Raw genomic sequence first — 25,448 nt, forward strand, 5'->3', positions numbered from 1 at the left:
TAGGATAATATGAGAGGGTATTAAACACTGATTTGTATCTTGTTTGGTTTGGACTGCTCTTCATCGACCCCAAATACCAAATACCCTGTGACATTGTACTCTAGATAAAGGAAGACAGAGTGAGAGTGAGTAACACCATGCATGTGTGTGTGGGTGTGTGTGTTTGTGAGGGTAAATGTAAGCCACTATGTAAGCCATTGTGTATTGTGTGATACCAATTAGATGATTTTCTAACCGGAGCCTCACTATCACTGAAATGACATTAACAATAACTTGTACTGATAACATGGATGAACCTCACAGACCCAGACAGATGGACACCAATAGGGAAATACACCAGATAACCTCAGTTTTTATATCTCTTATTGTCACTGAATCATTTTCAAAGGCCACCTCAGGTGGTTGAAGCATTTATCAATGTACAAGATTAGAAATTCATTTTCACATGGCAAAAGTCTTACAGTTTACATACAATGCCACATTTTACAGAACACAACCAGCTCGCTCATCTCACTCACTCCACGCCAGGACATGTACTGCCAGTAATTCAACCACCAAACAAGTCACTTAAGATCACTTTTAAATGAACTGCATCGTTAATTACAGACATTGAGAAACAACCCTTTTGCCAGACTGAGTCGGTTTTGATTTGTAATGATAGTCCCGTGATGCTTCTGGTCACTTTCTACTGATGAAGTGCTCTGGTACTGCGATCTGCAGTCTCCAGGAAATCATCGATCTCAGAGCCATGCAGCCACATGACAGTGGACAGAGTTAAATTTCACCACAAACGTTACATTATAGACATGTATAGTACTGCACATGTTATGTTACAAAGACTTCAGCGTTTTTTTTTTTTTTTTTACTCCCCCACCACCCACAGCTGCCTCGTAGAAAGGAGTTGACTAAACTGGTTGGGAACGTACTCAGGCAAGATTTAAAACAGATGCACGAAAAGGAGCTGAGCGCTGGAGTATCCTACGCGGTTTTGGAACAAGACGTTCAGTTCTATGGTCTGGCAGGTTGTGAATCAGTCCATGGCTGCAGCGGGCCTTTGTTGTGCTCTGATGTGTGTGTGTGTGTGTGTGTGTGTGTGTGTGTGTTGTGCTCTGATGTGTGTGTGTGTGAGTGTGTGTGTGTGTGTGTGTGTGTGTCTGTCTGTCTGTCTGTCTGTCTGTCTGTCTGTCTGTCTGTCTGTCTCTGTGTGTGTGTGTGTGTGCGTGTGTGTGTGTGTGTGTGTGTGTGTGTGTGAGTGTGTGTGTGTGTGGTCAACATTCACTGCTGAGCCTCCTCAGAAAAAGACAAAGACATTAAAAAGAGGAGAAGTTGGACGCTTCGAAAAGGTACTGTCCTCCACAGAAGCGTGACCTGCACCTGAAGACCAGGAAAATGCTATCGTTTTTTTTTTCTTTTTACGATGGAAAATTCATTGTAGGTCAGTGTTCCACGAGGTGTGTGCCACAGGATATCTGTAGGAAAGAGCTGGTTCAGTATAGGCTGACTAGACCACATGGGGTCTTTTGGCAGTGAAGACAAAAATGACGATACAGGTGACAGTCAGTCACGTCTCGTGTTCAGTGTGCTGTCCATCTCCCCATTCACATCGCTCTCATGCAGGACTGCTGGTCAAGAAGCAGGTGCATCTTCAAAGACCCCTATTTTAAGAAAGGAACAAAAGTTACAAAACTGACAGAAACTGACACAAAAGCAGCACCAAAGTAAACAAATGGCATTCAGACGTGTTACTAATATGATATGAACCAATTCGTGTTCCACCACAGGAGTCCTATTTTTTCCACTGACACTGATAGCAGACTACACGTGCAAAGGACCTTCATTCCTTCCAAAGATGATCCCTCTCTCTGCATGGTGATTAATGAGCCAATCAAGAAGCTTGTATATGCCAGGGCTCCCAGCCTTCTCAGGACTATTTCTGTGGGTTAGTGTGTCTGGAACATTGGACATCCACTATTAGCATGACTCTAGCTGAATGTGACCAAAGAAAGAAGTGGACTGGTTTACTGCACTGGTTGACTATAGGGACTACCTATGAGTATTTAGTCATGTACAAAAATGTAGGCTATACTCTTGGGTCTTGGATCAATATTTCATATTATTTTTGCTTGGTTGAAGTTTATTTACTTATTGCATTTCCAAAGCAATAAGAAATAAGGCATTCTTGCCAGCTGTGGAAACATGGCTTGATGTTTATTTTTGTGCAATGTGTGTCAGGGATGCGGTTGAAATGTATAGGGCAGTGTTACTCAACTCTACTTCTGGGTGGGACTGCCGGTAACGCTTTCAAAGAAACAGACTGAAGACTACTAAGAGTTGACTGACTTTGACCATCATCCACTTTGTATATGGTGGAAATTACCTCTCATGATAAATTAAGGCACTGAAATCCAAGCACTAATGTTAACTACTTCAAGATCTAAAGATACACTTTCAGAAGCAGATACATGCTACTGATAGTTGGTGGACTACTATACTAATAATACTCTATATACTATACTATATTAAAACTATACTAATACTTAAACCTATACTGTGACAGATTATTCCAAAGCACTTGTGAACACCACTTGAGAAATATTTGACATTTTAGCCCTCGTTGGCGTAAATTTGAGCTCAAAGATATGGCGGAATGGAGCCCCCTTCCGCAGGGTACTCTTCTACATGTTACATAAGGTTCATGGGCACAAGGGCTAGGTGACACCCCCGTGATGCAGGACCCGTCACTCCGGACAGAACAGTGCGTGACTGCATTGCATGGCATTCTAAAATAAATCTCCCCATCCCTGGTGTGTGTGTGTGTGTGTGTGTGTGTGTGTATGTGTGTGTGTGTGTGTGAGAGAGAGAGAGAGAGAGAGAGAGAAAGAGCAGAGGCAAGCGAGAGGAAAGGAGAGGAGAGCTGTCTGTCTGTCAGAAAGCACAGGGTCCCGTAAAAATAGCATTGATCAGTGGTGCTGGTGGACATAGAGGTTGTGGGGTGCAGCCATTCTGCGTTAAAGAGCCCAGCAGATGTGAGTTTATGTAACAGTACAGAGAGAGAGAAAGCGAGACAGCACAGGAAAAATTCGGGTCAGGGAGGTGAGCTGCCCACCCCAGGCTTCTTTCTGGCAGGAACATTCCTAATATGGAGGAGGTGGACCATTCCGGGGAGGCCGTTAAACTGTCGATTGGGCATCTACGGTTACTGCGCCACCAGGGCGGCGGTGCTGCCAGCCTCGCCACCTCTACGGCCCTTCACTCACCTTCTCTGACATATCACGGCGCTGCCTCCTCTGCCATCGACAGCGGGCTACCAGGAAATGGAGGGTATCAACAAACAGCATTAGCTCACAGTTACCACGACAGCATACGTACATTTATTTATATGTATATATGAAATATTTCACATGTTATATGTAACCTATTTTCATGTTTCCCCAAGTTCCCCCAGAATTTAATATTACGCAGTTGTGTTCAAAACTGTACATGAAAAGAAAATGCTGAGGAAAGGCCAAATCAATCTGTAATCCCCATGACCAAACATGCACAGCATAGACTTTACGCATGAGGGGCGTGTGTGCGTGTGCATGTGTGTGTGTGTGTGTGTGTGTGTGTGTGTGTGTGTGTGTGTGTGTGCGTGCGTGCGTGCGTGCGTGCGTGCGTGCGTGCGTGCGTGCGTGTGTGTGTGATGAGTGAAGCACAGTCCACAGGCTCACCTCTCTTTAGCGGCAGATGCCTCTGGCTGCTGCTGTTCCGGCTCTAGACTGCAGCATTGAGAGAAAATGACAAACAAACACAAACAAGCCAGTGAGTGAATAAAGATGTGCTCTTCACTGTGTTGTATAACTGTCCAACATTTCAGAAAATGAGGTGCTCGTGTTCCCTCACCTAACTGATTTGTTTTGCACATTACTTACAAAAAAAGGCTATGGCACTGCATGTCATGTTGTCATTCATTCATTCATTCATTCATTCATTCATTCATTCATTCATTCATTCATTCATTCATTCATTCATCCATCCATCCATCCATTTATTAATTTGTTCATTCATTCATTCATTCAACCTTTATTTATTTTCTGAGGTCTATTGAGGGCAGCAGCATGTGAATGGTATAAATGATTGAGAAGCATGCCTGTGTCCATCACAAAAGCATACTGTTGAATATTAGCCATGTCCGAAACAGCAGAATGGAACTATAACCAGATACAGTATAAAGTCCAGAGGGAGGTTATCCTGATCTGCCCATGGACTTGTTCCCAGACCAGGCCGGCTGTGTTAGGGGGGTTGGCTACTGTAAAGACATGCCTGACATGAATGAAACGTGTCTGAATGCTGCTAGCATGGACTTGCAGACTATTAAACAACAAAAAAAATCATACTTGTGTACTAGTGATGGATGAACTAGTGTTTATATTTACCTTTCTCTCTGGTCCTTCATTCTCTCCTCGTCGTACCTGAAAGCAGTTGAAAAAAAAAAGAAAAAAGAAAAAACGTAAAGCCAGATGTCGCAGTGTCTGACCTTATCGTGTGTCCATGGCTTGCCTGACGCTCAACCCCGTGTTCCTGTCATCCAATCCTCACCTCTCTCTTTTCTATCTCAATTTCCTCTTTAAGTCAATGGAGGGCAAACCAGTTGCACCGCCCAGCCCCCCCCCCCCCCACACCCCACCCAAACACACTTTAACCCCCCTTTGGCATGTTTCAATCAAGGGCAGATGAATAGAAATACAATATTTTAGAGCTGTAGAGGCATGACTCAAAGGTACTCCAGTGCGTCATTAAGATGATTAATTGTGGATTAAAGTACCCGACAGAGTCCCTCTGCCAATCTGGAACACAGACCTGGCATGCTGCGCGTTTGCATTGCAACCCACTACTTGATCGCTTGCAGATGCCCCTGCGCTCATTTGTTTGTCTACTACTCGGTGCCCCCTGCTGGTTGAATGTACTCACTGCAGCACACACTCCGGGATTTGCACGTGGTCCATGGGCACCATCTGCGCGAGCTCCTCCAGGCTCTGCACGTAACGGATCTTTTCCATGAACTTCACACTGCAGAGAGGTGATGACAATAATAACAAATGGGCTTGTCGGCTCACAAGACAGACGCGGACAACGTGAGAATACAGAGCTATTTCACTTAGAGGCCTACATAAGTAATTGGCTAGGTATGTATTCATACTGGAGGATTATCTGGGGAAAAAACTAGGGTTAAAGTAATCCATTCATCAAAACGGAGCTGAGATGAAAAAAATCTGCACTTCAAACATGGCATGCTATGCTGTTACAAGACCATGAATAAACAGGCCTATCGTTTATCTCGGCTATTTTCAGACAGATAAACAAGCATCACCTTCAGAAAAAGAGAGGACGATTAATAAGCAAGCAAACCTGATGAAAGGCCTTGAGATGGCCAGAACAGTCCGGATGAACCAGGAGGGGTGGGCGATAATCAGACACTTCAGATTCTTCCGCAACCTGAGAGCAACACGAAAAGAACAAATGCAGAGGCCCTTGGGGCGCGGCACTCAAGACAAGCATAAACTCACTGCACCAAATAGCCTTACCCAGTCTGTATTGCTGTACATTGTTTGATTGTCTGCTATGCTTGATCAATTTGAATTGAAATATGAAGATCCTTAATGTGTTTTTCCCATAGTAGGTTTATCATAGACATCAGTGATGTTTCTACATCATGAACAGTGGTGCCACAGTCATCCTCTGTTGTACCTCCTGTCAATCATCTGGTAACACCTCTTCAGCCAGTTGATGCCAGGCATCTTCCTCCGAGGAGTGGCTCCGTTCAGGTAGATAATCATGTAGTCCTCTGCCACCAACATCTCCAGGCTGCTGACAACATACCTGCATTCAAAGTACACATCACACAAAGTATCAAACCCATGCAAACAATGATACAAACTGCGCGTGTGTACCTGTCATATATGCCATACTGTATATGCTAAGTTTAAATAAATGACCATTTATTGACCAAACACTGTAATCTAGAGTGATCTGCAGTATATGTGCGGTAAACATTTCTATCAGCATGTGTTCTTTCTGGGCGATTTTGTGAAGGTGAAAAAAACCATAGACTGTTTTCCGAAATGCCATACTGCTTTACTTCTTCCTGAATATTCCTTGAATCAGTATACTGTATGAGCAGTAGGCCATTTGGGCCATGAGGGAGGGTGGCCTTACAGGAAGAGGTTCTCCATGATGTAGTGATAATCCGTACAGCTGCTATCAGGGAGCTGGCAAGCTGCAAACACGATGATAGCGTTCAGGCCTTCGCCATAGTAACCTGAGTGAGAGAAGACAGGAGGGGAGGCATTCACACACACACACACACACACACACACACACACATAGACACACATTCAGTGCTTAGGGTGCCATTGTGAACAGGGCAGACTTCTAGAATTTGCTCATCATGAGGTGTAGAAACAAAAGTTAAAAAGTTTATCAAAAGTTAATCGTCCAAAAGCGAAACATCCGTGTACATCAGCAGGGCTCCTCTCCCCCTCCCTTCTGCAGACTGACCTCCATGGGTGACGACGCGCAGGTACGGCCTGATGGCCTGCATGTCAATGCGCTGCTCCTGCTCCCCGATGATCACCGTCCTCCACTGGCGGCTCGCCTCCTCTCCGCCCTGCCCCACGCTGTCGCCCGGGGGACCCTTCGCCGAGGCCACGGGGGTGTCATCTGTCAGAGGGGAGTTAGCGAGGCTCACGTTAGCGAGGCTCACGTCAGTGCCGTGCCGTGGCATCCTTACATGTGAGACTGGCACCAGTGTCACTTTTCACTCTAAACTGACATACCAGCACCACAGTGTTGAGATTGGATTATAAAATAACTAAATAAATAACTAAATCTAGGTATTTTGAAGCTAGGTCATGAGTTTTACTTCATGCTCCGTTACATGTCATCTTAATTTTGTGTTTTTTCCTGTATAAATTCCCTGTGCTCCCTCACTGAAGAAATTTGTAAATAAAGTGTGAGTAAAGTTATTAATATCACCGATTTGAAAGGTCGAAATGAAAGTCCCTGTAAACCAAAAATAATGTGATTTGAGTTCATCAGATTCCGGTCCTTGCAATTCTTCCGGAGAGAAAAATAATAAGTGGATTTTGAATTTTGAATCGCGCCTTGTAAACTCTTGCAGTGATGAGGTCTTCTGAAATGTACACATTTTACCCTACACAGTTCTGTAATCTGATTTTGAATGGGTTTTGTAATCTTCAATATGTTAAAACGGCAAACTTAGATTTTTGCTACATGAGAGCTAATCTACTACTTTGTGGAAGTTGAAAAATTAATATATCCTGTTTAATGGTCTAACTCCACAATTCAGTACCATACAGTTAACTGTCTTGAAACTTGAAACTTATACAAGGTGTTTTCAAACAAAACTCAGATTTTGGTTTACAGGGTCTTTAAGTTTCTATAAATGATCCTTAATTCAACTAAATCACCCTGAAAGAAGACAGTGGCATTGATTTTCATATTCAATCCTGTTTATGTGGTAATTGTTATTGATTTAAAAAGGTTACAAATCTCCCCTGCCAACTGGAGACTGAAATTTGTTGCAGTAACCTTAGTGACCCCTAATTAACCTTGAGCTGACCTTCCCATTCCAGCTCGTTGCTGTTGGTGATAAACTCCAAAGAGTCCGTCTCATCCGGGGTGTCAATGTCATCCACGTTGATGTCCAGGTCGTCAGGCGTCTCCAGGAAGTCATCAGACAAGACAGAACCTTCACTCTGGTCCAGGGACAGGTTCATCTCCGGGGCGATCAGAGTCCGTCGTTTCCTGCGAGACGAGGACACCATGTCCTCTCCAACATGAAGAGGGCCGGGGGGAGCTGCAAAAGCATGATGACTATCATGGTCTCCAGCACAGAATGAAACACACAAGATTTGTCTACATTATTGCATTTTTCAATGATGCCAATATAGTTACATTATTGGGTAATTCATTTTGAGGATTTTTGTTACATAGCGACACTACATGCCTTTTAAACATCCCTATCTATACCTGGATACTATCCATTCCTGTTGTTTTGCAAAAGTAAATGCTTTGAAACTGTTCATTGAAACTGCATTAATGAAAGGAGGATAATTTCACGCTCTCTGTTGTTGGTAGACTGCCAGGGATAAAACCTTGCTGCAACAAGACCGGAGACTACCCAATGTTTACACTCCTCGTCAGTGTCTATATTTGGACACGCGTTTGATTACAGTTTTCAGTGTGAGTCAGGGTGGCTCGTGCTTGTCTACTCACAGGTTGTGTTGTCTGTCAGGCCACATGATTCTCCATCCTCAGGCAGAGGCCTGTTGGGAAGGACACAGAGGGGAGAGACTTTACCACAACAGCAACACTACTACCAGCACACAGAGGGAACAGGGAACAGGGAAAACACCGAAATTGACCGGAACAACCATGATCACGGCGACCACAGCCAAGGACAGGAATATGACACAACACAGCTAGAGGGGAGAGAGAGCAAGCGGCTTGGTGACCGCTCCATAAGGGGTCAAGGACACTCCGACTTGTGACGTTCACGTTTTACTGAAATACTGACGCGTTGTACAGTGGAGTTTGTGTCCCTAAATTGACCCGCTTTAAAGCCAGACTGTTCTGGAACAGGGAATGGCCGCCTGGTCCCAAAAGAGCGAGCTCAATGTCAACAGCCACAAAGCAAACATCCCACCAAGAGAGGGAGACACCATCATGTGGTTAGAAACAGGAGAGAGAGAGAGAGAGAGAGAGAGAGAGAGAGAGAGAGAAAGAGAGAGCATCAGATTTTTACTCAGATGTGAAAGATATAACTGAAAAGAGTATAGAGCATTTGAAACATTCAAATCTGTTTTTTGCTTTTCTGCCACTGAAGGAACAATAGCTTGGCGAGCGTAAGCCGAGGACAACAGTAATTATGCATCCGCCCTGAGCCTCGTCTCACAACCAGGCCTGTCAGCATGTGTGCAGAGAGAGGAGAGGGGCGGGAAGTGCACTGACATTCTACATATCAGCCCTCTTCCCAAACACACACTACACACGCGCCCACGCACACACACACACACACACACACACACACACACACACACACATACACACACACACACGCACACACGCACACACACGCACACAGACACACACACACACACGCACGCACACAAATTAACTAGGCTCTGTCACTGGAAAATAAGAGAGGAAAGGATTTGGTAACAACTGTACAGCAGGATATGAGGAGAACAATGAGGATTAAAGAACAAACGAACAGTCTCCCACCTAAAAAGACTGTAACAGTTTCCCCTCCTAACTGACTGTTCAGACCAGTTAACATTGTTGTTGGAGCATCCAGCTCCCCCAGGTGAGTGTTTATGTAAGTGTGAGCGTGTGTGTGTTGTGTACATGTTATGTGTCTGTGTGTGTTGTGTACGTACGGTACGTGTTTGTATGAGTGTGTGTGTTGGCGTGTGCTTGTGTGTGTGTGTGTGTGTGTGCACGTGCACATGTGCACGTACGTGTTTGTATGAGTGTATGTGTTGGCGTGTGCTTGTGTGTGTGTGTCCGCGTGCACGTGTGTGTGTGTGTTTCTGAGTGTACGTGCGCATGTGTGTGTGTGAACCACGATCAGCTGCGTCGCTGTTCAATCCTGACCTACATGCTGGCTGGCTGTGTGAGGCAGCAGGGCCACACGCTGAGCACTAGTCCAGACGTGGGAGAGTGATCTCCTAATGAGTGGCTTATCACAGTCCCCCTGGATACGCCGCAATTCAGCGCTCACTGAAAAGTGCTAATTTTCTAATCCTCCGGTCCCATTTCATCCTCCTCCTTTCTCCCTCCCTCATCCTTTCTTTCTTTTCTTTCTCCTCTCAGGAGACTTCCTCACGGGTCTTCCTCTGAAAAGTGCCTGAGGCGGAGATGAAAACCAGAGGCAAGCTCTCATCTTGTGTGGTCTGAACAGAGAAGTAACCCTGGCGTCACTCCCTGATATTGAATTCCTGGCAATTATTGGCTCTGCGCCCATCACATACTTGATTACAAATTACACAGAGGGCACTGGATTGTGGCTCTCTGTCGATTCCCTTTGGCCATAATTATCAGTGTTGTGTTATTTGGCCTTCCTTAGTTCTGAATGAGTGGCACCATCCCTCATTGCACTGAACAAACATCAACTGAACAAGCAGGCTATTTTGATTAATGCTGTTGTGGTTACAGGCACTTTCCAGCCATGTGCAAGCCAAACATCATTCTTCATTTCATCTAACATTAAGAGAAAAGGCTCATAATCTGATATACTACCGCTCGAGGATAACTGCATTCAGACATGATACTGGGTAACTGAATGTCTTTTGGTTGGCACACAGTTTAGTAAGCACCTGTTAACATCAATGGTGTTTAAATGGTGGTGGGTCTGTTCTGCTCTTGTGTGAGCTCCCCACATGTGTTGTCTCCTACACTAAAAGGGATTCCTAGAATTGCGACCGTCTGTGTTTGCTGACTTTTTTTTATGTGTTCTTTAAAACAAGCTTTAAGAACCTTGAGCGTTCTAGAGTTAGCTTTGCCTCCCACACAATCCTTTTATCTCCTCCACTCCTCCGTTTTATCACCCATCCCTGGTTTTACACAAAGGTCTCAGCCTATTCTGTAGGTGGGCAGCCCTCACTATCGCCATTTATGACTTCCTCAGAGGTGCTGTAAATTGAACTCTTACTATCGAGTGCTGAGTAATACCGACACACAGAGAGAGAGCACCTCACGTGCCACCTGGGCTACAACCAATCACAAACACACAGCGTGTCTCTTATTGGTGGCTTGGTATTTATCTATATGACACAATGGCTTAATCATTGTGAATGTAGTTTGTGCACCACTCCAACAAGTTTTATTATTAACAATATGGGGCTAATAATTAATTAAAGTTAATCATAATTAACAGAACTTCTGAACTCATTTTACCTCCATGAGCAAAAGAGTGTGGTGAAAGTTTCCTCCTTTATGGCCCCTCTCATACATGCACGGACACACGTGTGCACACACACGCACACATGCACACACACGCATACATGCACACACACACATACATGCACACACACACATACACACACACACACACACACACACACACACACACACACACACACACACACACACACACACACACACACACACAGTGGGGATGGGTTGACTGGTTGGCCTACCGGGGGAAGTCCTCGTCCTGCCACTCATCCTTGACCTCCATGTTCTCCATGCGTAAGGTGGCCTCTGCTGTACCCATACCCCCCACAGGAGGTCAGGGCTGCGCTCACTGGCAGAGAGAGAGAGAGAGAGAGAGAGAGAGAGAAAGATTAACATTGATGTGATTTTATTTTGCTTATTTATTATTTCAATAAAGCAAGTTGAACTGAATTGAAACTGACAACAGAAAGGGAGGTGGTCAATAATCAGCATTTGAGATTGAGGGTTTTAAGGACCAACAAAGGAATGCTTTGTACGTAAAATATACAGTACTCAATGACAAATGTGGTGGTATCATTTTTTATTTATTTATTTATTTTTTGCCTAAATCATCATCATTCAATTTTTGGTTAACTTTTTGTGTATTTTTTGAAAAACCTGAAAAGAATGGATGCCATTATTTCAGGAAGGTGACGATATTTAATACAACAGAAGTTGATCAGAGTGCTGCGCAGGTCAACTCAACCAGCAGCCCATTTTCAGGTGTCATGTCACACCACCACTTCATTAGCTCTGGTGGCCTCTGAGTGACAGCTCCAGTCCCCACTCTCTCCCGCTCCACACAGAAGCGACGCTTAATGCACTTGGGACCAGAGCGGCAGAGCACTCAGCTCCAGAGCGGGCCGGCGCCTGATTCGCGCTGCTGTGGTCAGACAATGGATCAATCTCCTCCGCTGCTCAGTGGCCACTGGGCCGCCTCTGATGTACGAGACGGCTGCGTGAGTGTGGCCATGTGGAAAAGGCAACAAACGCCGAGTAAAAAGCGTGCAGCCTGGAGGCGAACGCTGAGCAGCGCGTGGTGGACGCACAAACAATAACGTGCCCTGTGTTGCGCTGACATCAGAAAGTCACCGCCAAAAATAGTATGCAACATTAACAGCAACAGCAAACAACAAAAAACATAAACAACTACACCATTCATTTAAAAACACAGTAGACACAGTTATACTTCATACTGCGATGGTCGTGACATTTAAGTTTGCACTGAACACCACATAGAAAGATGAATGCAAACATTCTTTAAGCAGCACAGTGACAGCAGCTAATGAAATGGTAATGCTGTTTACCATGTCACCGTTTACCATCATCATATTCATATTTTATGGTCTTTCTGTTATGCAAGCTCCTAGAACATCCTAGATAATGCAAAGATAAGTCACGCCACCGCCCATAAGGCATGACTCCTATGCTGTGTAGTGTACGGTTAGCATGGCATGAGGAGATTAGTGGGGCTGCTTTTGCCTGTGCAGATGCAGCGCTCTTCCGGGCAGATGCTCATCTGAGTCTGAGGGTCACGCCACACACAGTACTACAGTAAGCAGTTCAGCCGCACATGCTCGCCATCATGCAGATGGCTTTCCCTCCCATATGTAAACATATGCGCGTACACAATTAAAGCACACACACACATCACACACACACCACACACACACACACACACACACACACACACGCACGACGTGCTGTCACTCTCACACAAATAATACATACAGACAAGCACACACAAATGCATACACAAGGACAAAGATGCGCAAAAATGCACACAGACACAGAACTACACACAAACACACACACAAGCATAATAAATACATGCACAGGATATGCAAACACATGCCCAGATTCTGACTCAAACCTACAACCTTACACACTAACACACACAACCCTACAATCCCACACACTAACGCACACTGTACACATCAGACACAATTGAACACTGCTCTCAAAAAATCACCATTTCATAGTGGAAATACAAAAGGGAAGCTCCTCTATGAACTGAATGGCTCTCAACTCGTCAGGTGGACAGGAATGAAGAAAACACCAGCCACCACATTCCTCAAGTGCAGGACCGAGCAAAGATGTGTGCGCTCACTGGTAAGCTTGATAGTGAGGAGACACAATTGCAGAAGCTATATTGCAACCAGAGATAAAGAAAGAAAATAAAAGAGAAAGAAAGAAGAGAGAGAGAGAGAGAGAGAGAGAGAGAGAGAGAGATGGAAGCCAGTGGTCATGAGAAAATGACAGATCCATATCTGCTGACGAACAGAATGGGACAACTGCCTGTGCTATTTAACCCTGATTAGAGGCGCCCAACGTGGCGTGAAATGAGGAGCTGCTCAGAGGGGGCACGCAGGGCTCCTCACGTGTGCTAGCGCGCCCCGACCGCGTCCCCGTCCCCATCTTAATCAGCCCTCCGTCTGCGCCCACCGGCCCCCCTTTTCACTCCATTTACCCACAGAGAAACAAAAACATTACGTCAGCGCACCCAATTAGTGGGATTAACTCTCGGACCAGAGAAGAGAGTGAAGGCGTTCATTTTTGCTTCGTTGTGTTCCCCCCCCCCCCCCCCCTCTCTCTCTCTCTCTCTCTCTTTCAGTAATGTTGAGTTGGTGTCATCTTCTCCTGCCTTGCCCCATACATAACAGCACATAACATCCAGCAGCTTGTTTACATTGAGATCACTCACCTAAGCTTCAGGCTCCGTATCCTCTGTCTGTTGTCGCTGGAGCGGCTGGTAACGGGGAGAGCCCCTGGTGCCTCTCTGCCCACCCGCGCTGAGACAAAAGCAGGCAGCCCCTGGCAGGAAGTGGTGGCTGGCTGGCTGGCTGGCTGACTTGCTGGAGATGGGGGTAGCGGTAGTGGTGCTGGCTGGGGATGGGGTGGGTAGGTGGTGGGGGGAGCTGGTCCGCTCAGGTCCGTACGCCTGGTTCCGCTTTCTCTCCACCACAGATGCCCATCCTCAGCCCGTGGCCATGGCGACACACTGGCCGCTCTGATGCTTCCTCGACGGCTCGCCTGTCAGCCTGCAGTCCTCCATCGCCAAAGTAGGGAACGTGGGTGGAGGTGATGGGGGGTGTCCGTCGCGTCGTGTGTGTGTGTGTGTGTGTGTGTGTGTGTGTGGGTCCTCTCAGCTGCTGTGGTGATGGAGGAGGCAGTAATCCCACGGAGGCTGGGTGGTGTGCTGAACACTACGCTACGCTGCGCTGCTATTATGCAATCCCCACCTGAGGTACGTCTCTGATTCCCACCCTCCCTTTCTCTCCTTCACTCGCTCGTCAGCTCTCTCTCTCTCTCTCTCACAAGGTTAACATTACATCATTTTTTTGTTTTCTTCCTTAGCTAACATTATGCTGGTGTTTGCCTGTTGGTCTATCACTCTGTCTGTCAATTTAACAGTTTTGCTCACACATAAACAGTGAGCATCAGGCGATTCATCATTTCCCCTGTTCCCTGGCAACAGCATCTCCCTGTGATTCTCTCTCTCTCGCGCACGCTCTCTGCTTCTCTGTATGTCTCTCTCTCTCTCTCCCTCTCTGTCTCGCTCTTTCTCTCTTCCAGCCTCACAGGCTCCTCCCCACCCCCCCCCCACACACACACACACAGCTGCCTGATGCTCTGGGCAGTGGCAGCACACAGAGGGACCCAGTGATCAGCCCAGCAAGCCCTCTGATTGGCCTGACCATTCAATATGCCTGCACCTCATTGGCTGAGCTTGTTTACGGGGATGTCTGTATTGAGAATGATGTCATCTTTTTAGCTGTCTTAATGCTGCCATGATATAGTGTGAGTCCAAATGACACCCACTGCTTAGTGAGCTTAGGGTAAAACCCAGTGAAGTAAGATGCAGATGTGCATGCTGTGTTCACTGGGAATAGCCCCTTTGCCTCATTGTCGGTTACTATCACACGAGGCTGGGCTGCTAGATAAAGACTACCAGTCAAGAGGCCAAAATGATGTGTTCTCTAATGATAATTTCTCTCTCTCTTTTGCTATCATAGGTCTCTTAAAAGAGAGAAGATCAGCAAGGAAAAGAGAGGAATGGGTGAAGAAGAGTAAAAGAGAATGATGGCAAGAGGGGGGAGAAGGATATTTTCTGTCATTATTAGAAGATAAGCCATGTTTGATGTGTAGTAATATCAAATGGGTTCCATGCAGACCAGTCTGTAAACGCCACCGTGCCCTGGGGCTGGTCATGAACTCAGATGGCCGGTGCAGCTGAGTGCTTTCACTTTAATAGAGACGCATCCTCATCCTCATTCATCTGGGGAAGCCATGTGGAACAGATGCACAGCACAAAGTGAATGTTATAATGTAACTAACCAGTGACTATTATATCCCAATCAAAGAACATAGGACAAAGTACCTGGGAATGTCATGTAGCGTTCACACACTTCCTCATGGATATTGGCTGTTTTCTGCAAACGCATGGGGCACAAGTATGTCACAGATGTAGAAATTGTAGCCAGAAATATTTTTTGCTCTAAGTGCTGAGGAGAACTTTAGAGGGGATTTCAGATCTTCTGTAATGCATTCACAATACAGTATGTGTAGCTGCTCTGGAGATGCGATGGTGATTTATGCCTTGAAGATCTGTTGATCAATGTATGTAAATATAATTATAAAGCAATTGCAGCTAGTAGAACAGTGAACAGTACTGATGGTGGTACATTAGTGTCAAAATGTAAAACACTTTTTGTCATAAGCATAAATTGCTTAGAATCAAAACACTTGCACTATACACTACTTTATTACTTAAACAAAATATCTGACATGGTCATGAATACAACCTTTAGTCCTAGTTACATCAGCATAAAATTAGGATAATTAATATTCAAATTCTACTGTTTGAGAGCGGCTCTGGTACACATTTAATGGTAATTTGCCACAAGGTGGCAGTAGTGATTTACTCATCACTAGAGAGCATCCCACACTGTAACTGCTGAATTAGAATATCGTGAGGAAGAGCATCTCGCTCTCCCTCTTCTGGAGCAGTGCTGCCTGCTGTAGAGCCATCTGCTCAATACATTATGATACTCTGATACAAGTACAGTTTGTGAAGTGTATGGGCTTCATTGGCTCCCTATGAACTCCTGCCTTTGCATAATGATGTTAGTGTTTGTGCTTATATCACCTATGCAACTCTTTATCTGTTTATAGAGTGAACATTTGTTTTGTTGACAGTGTGTTGGTGTCTGAATCACCAGCGGCATTATGGACAGTGCTTTGAGTGCTCAGGGGAGTAGAACAATTCAGTGTACAGTAAATGTAAATTCATTTACCATCACCCTAAAATGGCACCAGTATAACGATGCCATGTGTGGGGTTTTCTCCTTATCTGATTCAGATTCATCAGACAGTCAATCAATCAATCAATCAATCAATCAAATAATCAATCTAAAATGACAGGGAGGGTTTTGGTCAGGGTGGGCTCATTCTTCTTTTTTGGGTACTCTGGTTTCTGGGTCAGGTTGCTTGAACTGGTAAGAGGCCTGAGCCTTCTGTATCAACCAGAGACGTGTGCTATTTAGTGTCTGGCACAAGGTCTTTGCATTCTGTATCCTACCCTTCCTCACCTAGTGTCATTCCACCATGCGGGTTCTCCCATCATCTGAGATCTAGTATGGTTCATTGGAATTTTGTTGTGTAGCAACTCATTTTGAGCTGCTTGCTGCAGAGTTATTGATAGTCTGGCCCTGCCTGCCTTGTATCTCCGTTTGTTTTCATTTCACTGAGATGAGTGTGGTTTCTGTCAATATGTCTACACTTCCCTCAGCCGCCAGGGTGGCAGGCCAATCAGCGATTAAGATGTGATTTCAAAACTGAAAGTGGTTGTGGTTAAACAGTAGTAGCAACACTTGCTTACATCAAAAAAAAAGAAAATGCAGCCGGAAGAATGTGCAAATGTACCACAATGCCAAAAACATTGTTTCTTGACTGCCGATGTGGTCTATCATCAGTTTTTAATGGTTAGGTTAAGTAGGAAGTAATATTAGGAATCCCTGATCAGGCTGGGACAATGATTTTAAAGTCAATGCAAAGTCACCACCTATTATGCATCTGCTGGGCTATGTCTACCCATAGGGTGCCATTTACTGACAGTTCTACTGTATGATCAAGGGACAAGCAGCTCTCTACCCAACGTGGGCATATAGGGAAGACTCCTGAAAGTCCTAGACAGCCTAAAAGCAGTGCCATGCTCCCTCAATTGGGTCCTGTTCACATGGTGTGTGACAAGAATTGTGTCATCCACACGCATGTGGGGGGGGGGGGGGGGTCCCATTTGTGCCGCCCAACAATTGTGACCGCGCATTAATGACGTATGTCTTCGTCACGCGCATGTTCACGGAGGACCATACCACTTGGTTAAGGATTTTACAGCTGAGCCTGAGGCCTTTTTCTTATGACCTCCAAGAATTCCACGGGCCTGTGACAGTTTCTGGTCATGTCTGAGGGCCCGTAGTAAGGGCCATTCACACCAAGAACGATAATGATAACTATAAACAAATATCGCTCTCCTTAATATGAATGACGACGTTCACACATAACGACATGATAACGACACAATATCATTGGGGATCACTTTCAGAGTGATTTTGAGAACGATAAAAAGCTAACAGCCAATCAAAACCCATCACATTTTAGCCATTACATTTATTAACATAAGACTTTTTTTTTTTATCGTTGATCGGTGTGAACACTGTTATCGTCATGGTTAAGGTTGTCGTTATAGTTATCGTTCTTGGTGTGAACGGCCCTTAACACTAGGCTGTGATGTGAGGCTCTAGATGAGGCCTGTGAATTTTCTGATCTCTGTGGACCGAGCTGAGGCCCAAGGCAATGTCTTCAGGCTTTCTGAAGGCATGATGATACCAGGGCCATTTGAGAAACTAGGCTCATGTCCAAGTTCATTGAACTGATCTTTCAAAGGATCTCATCAAAGGTCTCCAGACATAAATGCCAAGGTAATTTCCCATTTGATATTTCATTTAAGAGTGTCTTTGTTCTGGATACGCAAGGAGAGTCACAAGAACTTGTTGATCTGCTTTTCAGAGCTTCCACACCCTCTGTGTGTCACCAGATTTGTGCCACGTATGCTTTATGTACTTGTGTTTATTACTTTATGTTACTTTGTCTGTTTCAAATTGGCTGTACTACAGCTGAATGCTTTATTCTTGATCAGCTTATTGGTTGTGTTTCTAATACTGATTGATTGGAGTGTGATTATTCCTGGCATCACAATACATTATGATGTTAAATCTGTAGTATTGCTTTTCTGTGGTCATTGGCTTCCAGTAGTAAGGGAATGTGCTCATCAGATACTTACTGGGCAGAGAGCTTTTTACTAGTTAAACTGCTCGAATCCCCGAGAGCTAAGCTAATCTTAACAGCCCCTGAGCTGAGTGGATAAATTACTGACAAGCTTTGATGGCTTCTGAGTGGAACAACAATGGGTCAGATACTGGGTTACTGAAATCAGCCCAAAAGAATGCCAGAGGCTAGAGGATAATTATTAAGAAATTAATGTATTCATTAAAGAATAACGTATTACATTACATTACATTACATTTACACATTGTGATACATTTAATGTAATTAATAAGAAGAGGAAGACCTCCCTGGGTGGTGCAAACAGGTGGGGGAGTGTGACCATGACCCACTGATGGCACCAGGGCCAAGGTGGGGGTGGGGTTTCCCACTGATCTTACTGGTGAGCGGAGGACATGGGTGGGGAAGGTCAGGGGGAAATCTGTTAGTGAGTTAGTCTATTTATGGGAAGGTGTCTCAAAGCACAATGTTGAACTAGCAGCTCAATTGACAGGAAGGTGTTGGGTCCTTTTGTTTGTAAACCCATCTGGCTTTGGATCAAGTTTGGTTAGTGATTACTAATGAGAAAGTAGTTACTGTAATTTCCCAACTATTAGCCCGCGGCTTACATACTGATTTTGCATTTCTTCAATTAATACATGGGGATAGTTAATATGGTATTAATATGGTTTTGTTTCTTTTGACTTGCATAAAACAATGCCCTGCTGCTTATACACAATGCGGCTTATACTGTACATTGGAAATTACTGTAGCGTCGAGGCAATAAGAAAACAAATGCGAGCTTCACAATGACTATGTACAAAAAGGCAACACAGTGTTACGTAAATACAATAGGCCTATAAAGACCATACAATGCTGTAGATTGGCTTCTGTTCTGTGGGCTGTGTAACATTGAGTTTGCATATTGATGTTATGAAGCTGCAACTTACTAGGCTACTGCCCGTACAAACAAGTAGCTTACAAGTTGTTTTACATCCACTGGGTAAAACAGACATAGTTATCCATAGAGATCCTTTCTATGTTAGCCAACATTTGTGATTACATGTTGAAGCTGTCAGTAGCAAATAAGAGGTCTGTTTGACATGAGTCAGGCCTAGTTGCCTACCCCAATGGCTTTCTATCTATGCAGTACGTGCCGTAGCCGTGATTCCCATAATTCTTAGCGATTTTACGACACAATTTTGAACGCCAGTGACTGTAACATTTCGAACTTTGGGGTTTGAAGGGTGTGACAATGAAGAGCTCTTTTCCAAAACGCTTAATACCTTTCTGAAAACATTAATAAGTCATGATATTTAATTGTGTATTTCAGGTAATACCAATAAAATACCAGGTAATACCAATAAAAGTGCAGCAAAAAAATATTTATGAAAATGGAGGATATATCGTTTGGGAAAAGAGTTCCTCAAATTATGAATCAAGGCCACATTGCAACCTATTGTCTCTCACTTAGGACATGCAGAATGCTCCACCTTGTTGTTGTTGTTGTGTAGATGTTGTAGCCTACACAGCCCAATAAGATCATGTACAAAACAAGATGTAAGAACATGCAAGAAGTGACTAAAGCCTACAGCCTACGTTGATAAGAGGGTGACAACAATTGCCAAATTCTGACACAGGAGGCTTTAAGCATGAGCTGATTATGACACTAAGAGCATTGTGAGGTCGAACCAGGTTTGCCTGTTTTACCCAGCCTCCTTCTGTCAGGGGTCATAGGTCATATGCAAGAGAGGAGGGGTCATAGGGTCATAAGGGTTTAGGCACTAGTCTACCTATAAGAGAGGCTAATGGCTACTGGTTTAGCGAGCAGTCTGAGGACAAGTAATACCTTCGCAAGCCTGAGAGGAAAGTGAATATGTTTTTACAAGAGCTCATAAAGATTCTTAAGACTCTACACACACAGTTCGTAAAATTGCAAAATGCACCTCAGTAGGCTACACCCCGAGCACATCTGAATTTGACTGTGCGGATCGGTTTGACCATCCTCCAATTCATGGCGATTACAGAAAACCAATCAGAACCTTTATCCGCCATTGGGTGGGCTACAATGACATTCAGAGGATTATGGTTAGCCACAAACAAGGCGGCTATTTTTTTAAATCAATATAATAGCTAAAATACTTTCGTCTTGCCTGGAATCCAGCCCGAATCGAACCCCACCCACAACATTTGAGGTTGGGAAATTCAGTTTGGATTTGTTTCATTGAGAAGCCTCTGAAAACTTCAGAACTGAGAACTTGAAAACTTGAGAACTGACCGATCAAATCGTCTGGGCGATGATAGATAGACGAGCAATTGTAGATTTGTCAGCAACGGAGGCCTACCACATTCGTGTCACCTGAGCATGCTTCGATTGATTTTGTTTACAACATGGCTGATGAAGAAGAGATGATGGATAAACAAAACTTTTCGATGTGGCTTTTACGGCATTTGTCGAGAAAAAGGATGTCTGGTCTGAATGGTTGGTCTCACTACAGGATTCACAGTGGGCTATTTCACAGTAGGCTCTGATTGAGGTCTATCCAATAGTGTAGAGCAATAATGTCCCAATGGTGCGGTATCTGAATAGAATTGAGTAGCCTATGGCTACGTCAGGTTAACTTTTGCCCTATCTGTAGTCATAATAGTGACATATGAGAGAGAAAGCTGACCAGAGAGAGGTGAAGCTGGACCAGGCATAAGAATACAATGTGAGTTGGACCAGAATAAGGAAGATGGAAGGTTATAATGAAAGGAATAGGGATGCACATAGAGTATGAGCTATGAAATATCACTTATGAAATACAGAACAGGACTATGCATTTTTTGTTCCTTCTACGCCCTTCTGTCACTTTACTATTTTTTCCTACTGTACATTCTAAATAAAGAAGACTTTATTAGAGTGCATGAAAATGCACTCTACTGTTATGCTGTTTATTCTTATTATCGATATTCTTCTTCTTCTTCAGACACTTTTTGTGCGTTCAATTCAGCTTCAACCGTTCGACGTAGAAACTTCATTCAAACTGCGCTGCGTAGGTCTTACTTAGGTGACTTCAGCTATGTAATTTTCAACTTTGAAAACTTTATCGTTTAATTTATATGAATTTTTTAAAACATTTTTTCTCCCATAGACTTAACATTGGATTATGACATCACAATGAAGTCGTTAAGCAATTAGAATCTTAAGCCAGGTGTTCAAAGCCACCTGGCAGCAACTCTCTGTCTCAGGCTTTCTGGCTCTCTTAAGACAACATATCCTGTTCAACTGTTTCCTCTGCCCACAACTGTTTCAAAATAAAAGTCCTCATCATTTTTGCATTTTCATGCACTCGTAATTTCCTTGGAATTACATCTCTAATTTTATTTTATTACAGTGCATGCAAATGCACTGTACTGTTCTTCCTAGACTTCTTCTTCTTATTATTCCGCTGATCGATTTTTCTAACCGCAATTTCTCTTCAACCGTTTAACTTAGAAACTCCATTCAAACTCTGTAACGTAGGTCTTCTAATGGATCGGGTTGGTATGTCTTTTCAACTTTGTAACTTTTATACTTTTTGAACTATTAAATAAAAACTATTAAAATTTCCCCATAGACTTAACATTGGCCTCTATGACATCACAATCGGGTCGTTGAGCAATTAGAATCTTATGCCAGGTGGCCAGCCCCACCTGCAGCAGCCCTCTCTCTCTCAGGCTCTAAGCATACAATCTCTCTGTGAAGACTACATATCCTGTTTACTGTTTCCTCTGTCCACAACTGTTTCAAAATAAAAGTCCTCACTGCAATAATACACTATTAAATCATTTAACCACTGAAACTACTCAACTATTTAACTGTTCAACCATTCCAACTGTCAGTTATCATCAACTATGTCTCCAGTCAACTACATGAGACCTCCATGTACCTAGCAACCAACATAGCAACCATTAAAATTAAGCGTTTATGACCGTTTCCATAGCAACCAACATGATTTTGCTAAAGTAACTTCTTCATTCCTGATAGTGGGCACCATGGATACCCTAGCAACTACTGTTTCAAAATAAAAGTCCTCACTAGCAAGTTAGCATTGTTAGCATAGTTAGCATTTTTAGCATAACTGCTAAAAATGATTAGCTAAGTTAGCTAATCAACTTGGTTAGCATAGTTAGCATTGTTAGCATAGTTAGCATTTTTAGCACAACTGCTAAAATGATTAGCTAAGTTAGCTAATCAATGTGGTTAGCATTGTTAACATAGTTAGCAATGTTAGCATAGTTAGCATTTTTAACATTACTGCTAGAAATCATCAGCTAAGTTCACTTATCAACCTGGTTAGCATTGTTAGCATAGTTAACATTTTAGAATACCTGTTAGAAATCATTAGTTAAGTTAGAACAGGAATGTTTAAGCTTTAAAATGTCTACCTTAACACTATCAACTCTCTTTAAGGCGAGACACTACAGTTGAATAGGGTAAAATGTTTAAATAATAGGTATCACCATGAAACTTCCTCAGTTGATTACTTATACAAGTATGAGAAAAAAATGTATTACAAGTTTTTGAAATGTGTATGTTTAATTATGCAAATGAGGCATTATCTCATTAAATATGCATGATTTTGCATATATTTCCGGTAGATAGATCTGAGCATATGATAAAGCCAGGTGCAACATTATTCTTTCATGTTGTTTACAAACAAGATTACAATAAAATTACAGAAGGATTTCAGGATATCTGCTTTCATTGCCTAGGAAATCCAAATATACTGTCCATAGCCTTAAAAAAACGATTTTTGCCATGCTTTTTTGATTAACATGTCACATAAATCAGGCCAGGAATGATGTATTAACAAATCCCTCTGTAAATGTCTTCAGAATACTGTTAAGTGTATAACTGGAAAGTTTGGTGTAGATAGGTGCTACAGAGGCTGAGAAGTATCTACCGGAAAATGACTCAAAACCGCAAATAACTAGTTTTGAGAAAACAGCCTTGAAACACAGCCAATGAGATTCGTTCTCAGCTTAGACTCGTCTTTGAACTTTCGCGATTGGTTGTCAATACAAAGGAAATGTCCATATTTGGATTGCATGGCGTTATTCAGGAGGAGCAGGGCTTTCCAACGGTGTGAGACACGATATGATTTGGATCACGTTCGCGGGAGTACATGACATTTTAGAATGGGAACTTTTGAGAAAATGTGAAGAAATACATAGGCGCGAGCACACAAAAGTTCGTGAAATAAACACCTAAATGTGCAAATCGGACTTTGTTGTTGTAGTAGGGTGGTAGAATACATGCTAAGGTAGCAAACTAGCACAAAATCTCGAAATTGACCGGAGGTCACAAAAACAATGTTTTCAACTGCCGTGTCTCGCCTTAAACTATGCAACCACCATGTTTACCCTAGCTACACCTTAGTAGCCATATCTAAATTTTTTTGCATTTTCATGCACTGGTAATTCCTTGGAATTGCATTTCTAGTATTTATTATTATTCCGCTTACCACTTTTTCTGACCGCAATTTCTCTTCAACAGTTTAACTTAGAAACTTCATTCAAACTTTGTAACGTAGGTATTCTAATGGATCGGGTTGCTTTGACTTTTCAACTTTGTAACTTTTATACTTTTTGAACTATTAAATAAAAACTATTCAAAATTTCCCCATAGACTTAACATTGGCCTCTATGACATCACAATCGGGTCGTTGAGCAATTAGAATCTTATGCCAGGTGGCCAGCCCCACCTGCAGCAGCCCTCTCTCTCTCAGGCTTTAAGCATACAATCTCTCTGTGAAGACTACATATCCTGTTAACTGTTTCCTTTTTCCACAACTGTTTCAAAATAAAAGTCCTCACTGCAATAATACACTATTAAATCATTTAACCACTGAAACTACTCAACTATTTAACTGTTCAACCATTCCAACTGTCAGTTATCGTCAACTATGCCTCCAGTCAACTAAATGAAACCTCCATGTACCTAGCAACCAACATAGCAACCATTAAAACTAAGCGTTTTTGACAGTTTCCATAGCAACCAACATGATTATACTACAGTAACTTCTTTATTCCTGATAGTGGGCACCATGGATACCCTAGCAACTACTGTTTAAAAATAAAAGTCCTCACTAGCAAGTTAGCATTGTTAGCATGGTTAGCATTGTTAGCATAGTTAGCATTTTTAGCATAACTGCTAAAAATGATTAGCTAAGTTAGCTAATCAACCTGGTTAGCATTGTTAGCATTGTTAGCATTATTAGCATAGTTAGCATTTTTAGCACAACTGCTAAAATGATTAGCTAAGTTAGCTAATCAACATGGTTAGCATTGTTAACATAGTTAGCATAGTTAACATTTTTAACATTACTGCTAGAAATCATCAGCTAAGTTAACTTATCAACCTGGTTAGCATTGTTAGCATAGTCAACATTTTAGAATACCTGTTAGAAATCATTAGTTAAGTTAGAACAGGAATGTTTAAGCTTTAAAATGTCTACCTTAACACCATCAACTCTCTTTAAACTATGCAACCACCATATTTACCCTAGCTACACCTTAGTAGCCATATCTACATTTTTTTTGCATTTTCATGCACTGGTAATTCCTTGGAATTGCATTTCTAGTTTGTATTGTTGTTGTTCATTTATTGTTGTTCATTGTACCATTATTACAGTGCATGAAAATGCACTGTACTGTTCTTCCTAGGCTTCTTCTTCTTCTTCTTCTTCTTATTACAGTGCATGCAAATGCACTGTACTGTTCTTCCTAGGCTTCTTATTATTATTCCGCTGATCGATTTTTCTAACCGCAATTTCTCTTCAACCGTTTAACTTAGAAACTTCATTCAAACTCTGTAACGTAGGTATTCTAATGGATCGGGTTGCTATGACTTTTCAACTTTGTAACTTTTATACTTTTTGAACTATTAAATAAAAACTATTCAAAATTTCCCCATAGACTTAACATTGGCCTCTATGACATCACAATCGGGTCGTTGAGCAATTAGAATCTTATGCCAGGTGGCCAGCACCACCTGCAGCAGCCCTCTCTCTCTCAGGCTTTAAGCATACAATCTCTCTGTGAAGACTACATATCCTGTTAACTGTTTCCTCTTTCCACAACTGTTTCAAAATAAAAGTCCT

General features: G+C 43.0%; 1 protein-coding gene and 1 long non-coding RNA gene across 3 annotated transcripts; both read right to left on the minus strand.

The window, feature by feature from the left end:
• Window positions 1–1,258: 1,258 nt before the first annotated feature.
• On the minus strand, window positions 1,259–3,760 carry LOC134101537 (uncharacterized). The gene is made up of 3 exons (XR_009941396.1): window positions 3,711–3,760; window positions 3,258–3,304; window positions 1,259–1,655 (listed from the first exon to the last, which is right to left on the minus strand). It is a non-coding gene; the product is annotated as an uncharacterized LOC134101537 (long non-coding RNA).
• A 631-nt stretch (window positions 3,761–4,391) lies between these two features.
• Window positions 4,392–14,460, minus strand: atcayb (ATCAY kinesin light chain interacting caytaxin b). Of its 2 annotated transcripts, none has more exons than XM_062555272.1 (10): window positions 13,703–14,460; window positions 11,202–11,308; window positions 8,278–8,327; window positions 7,622–7,858; window positions 6,538–6,699; window positions 6,196–6,298; window positions 5,728–5,859; window positions 5,389–5,475; window positions 4,951–5,049; window positions 4,392–4,451 (listed from the first exon to the last, which is right to left on the minus strand). In XM_062555272.1, exons 2-10 carry the CDS (start codon window positions 11,276–11,278, stop codon window positions 4,412–4,414), a joined length of 987 nt encoding a protein of 328 aa, XP_062411256.1. In that variant the 5' UTR covers window positions 11,279–11,308; window positions 13,703–14,460; the 3' UTR covers window positions 4,392–4,411. The 2 variants fall into 2 exon arrangements, with proteins under 2 accessions (XP_062411256.1, XP_062411255.1); XM_062555271.1 differs by having other exon boundaries at window positions 7,622–7,885.
• Window positions 14,461–25,448: the final 10,988 nt, after the last annotated feature.

The sequence above is a fragment of the Sardina pilchardus genome, chromosome 2 (assembly GCF_963854185.1).
Source record: "Sardina pilchardus chromosome 2, fSarPil1.1, whole genome shotgun sequence".
NCBI classification, from domain to species: Eukaryota; Metazoa; Chordata; class Actinopteri; order Clupeiformes; family Clupeidae; genus Sardina; species Sardina pilchardus.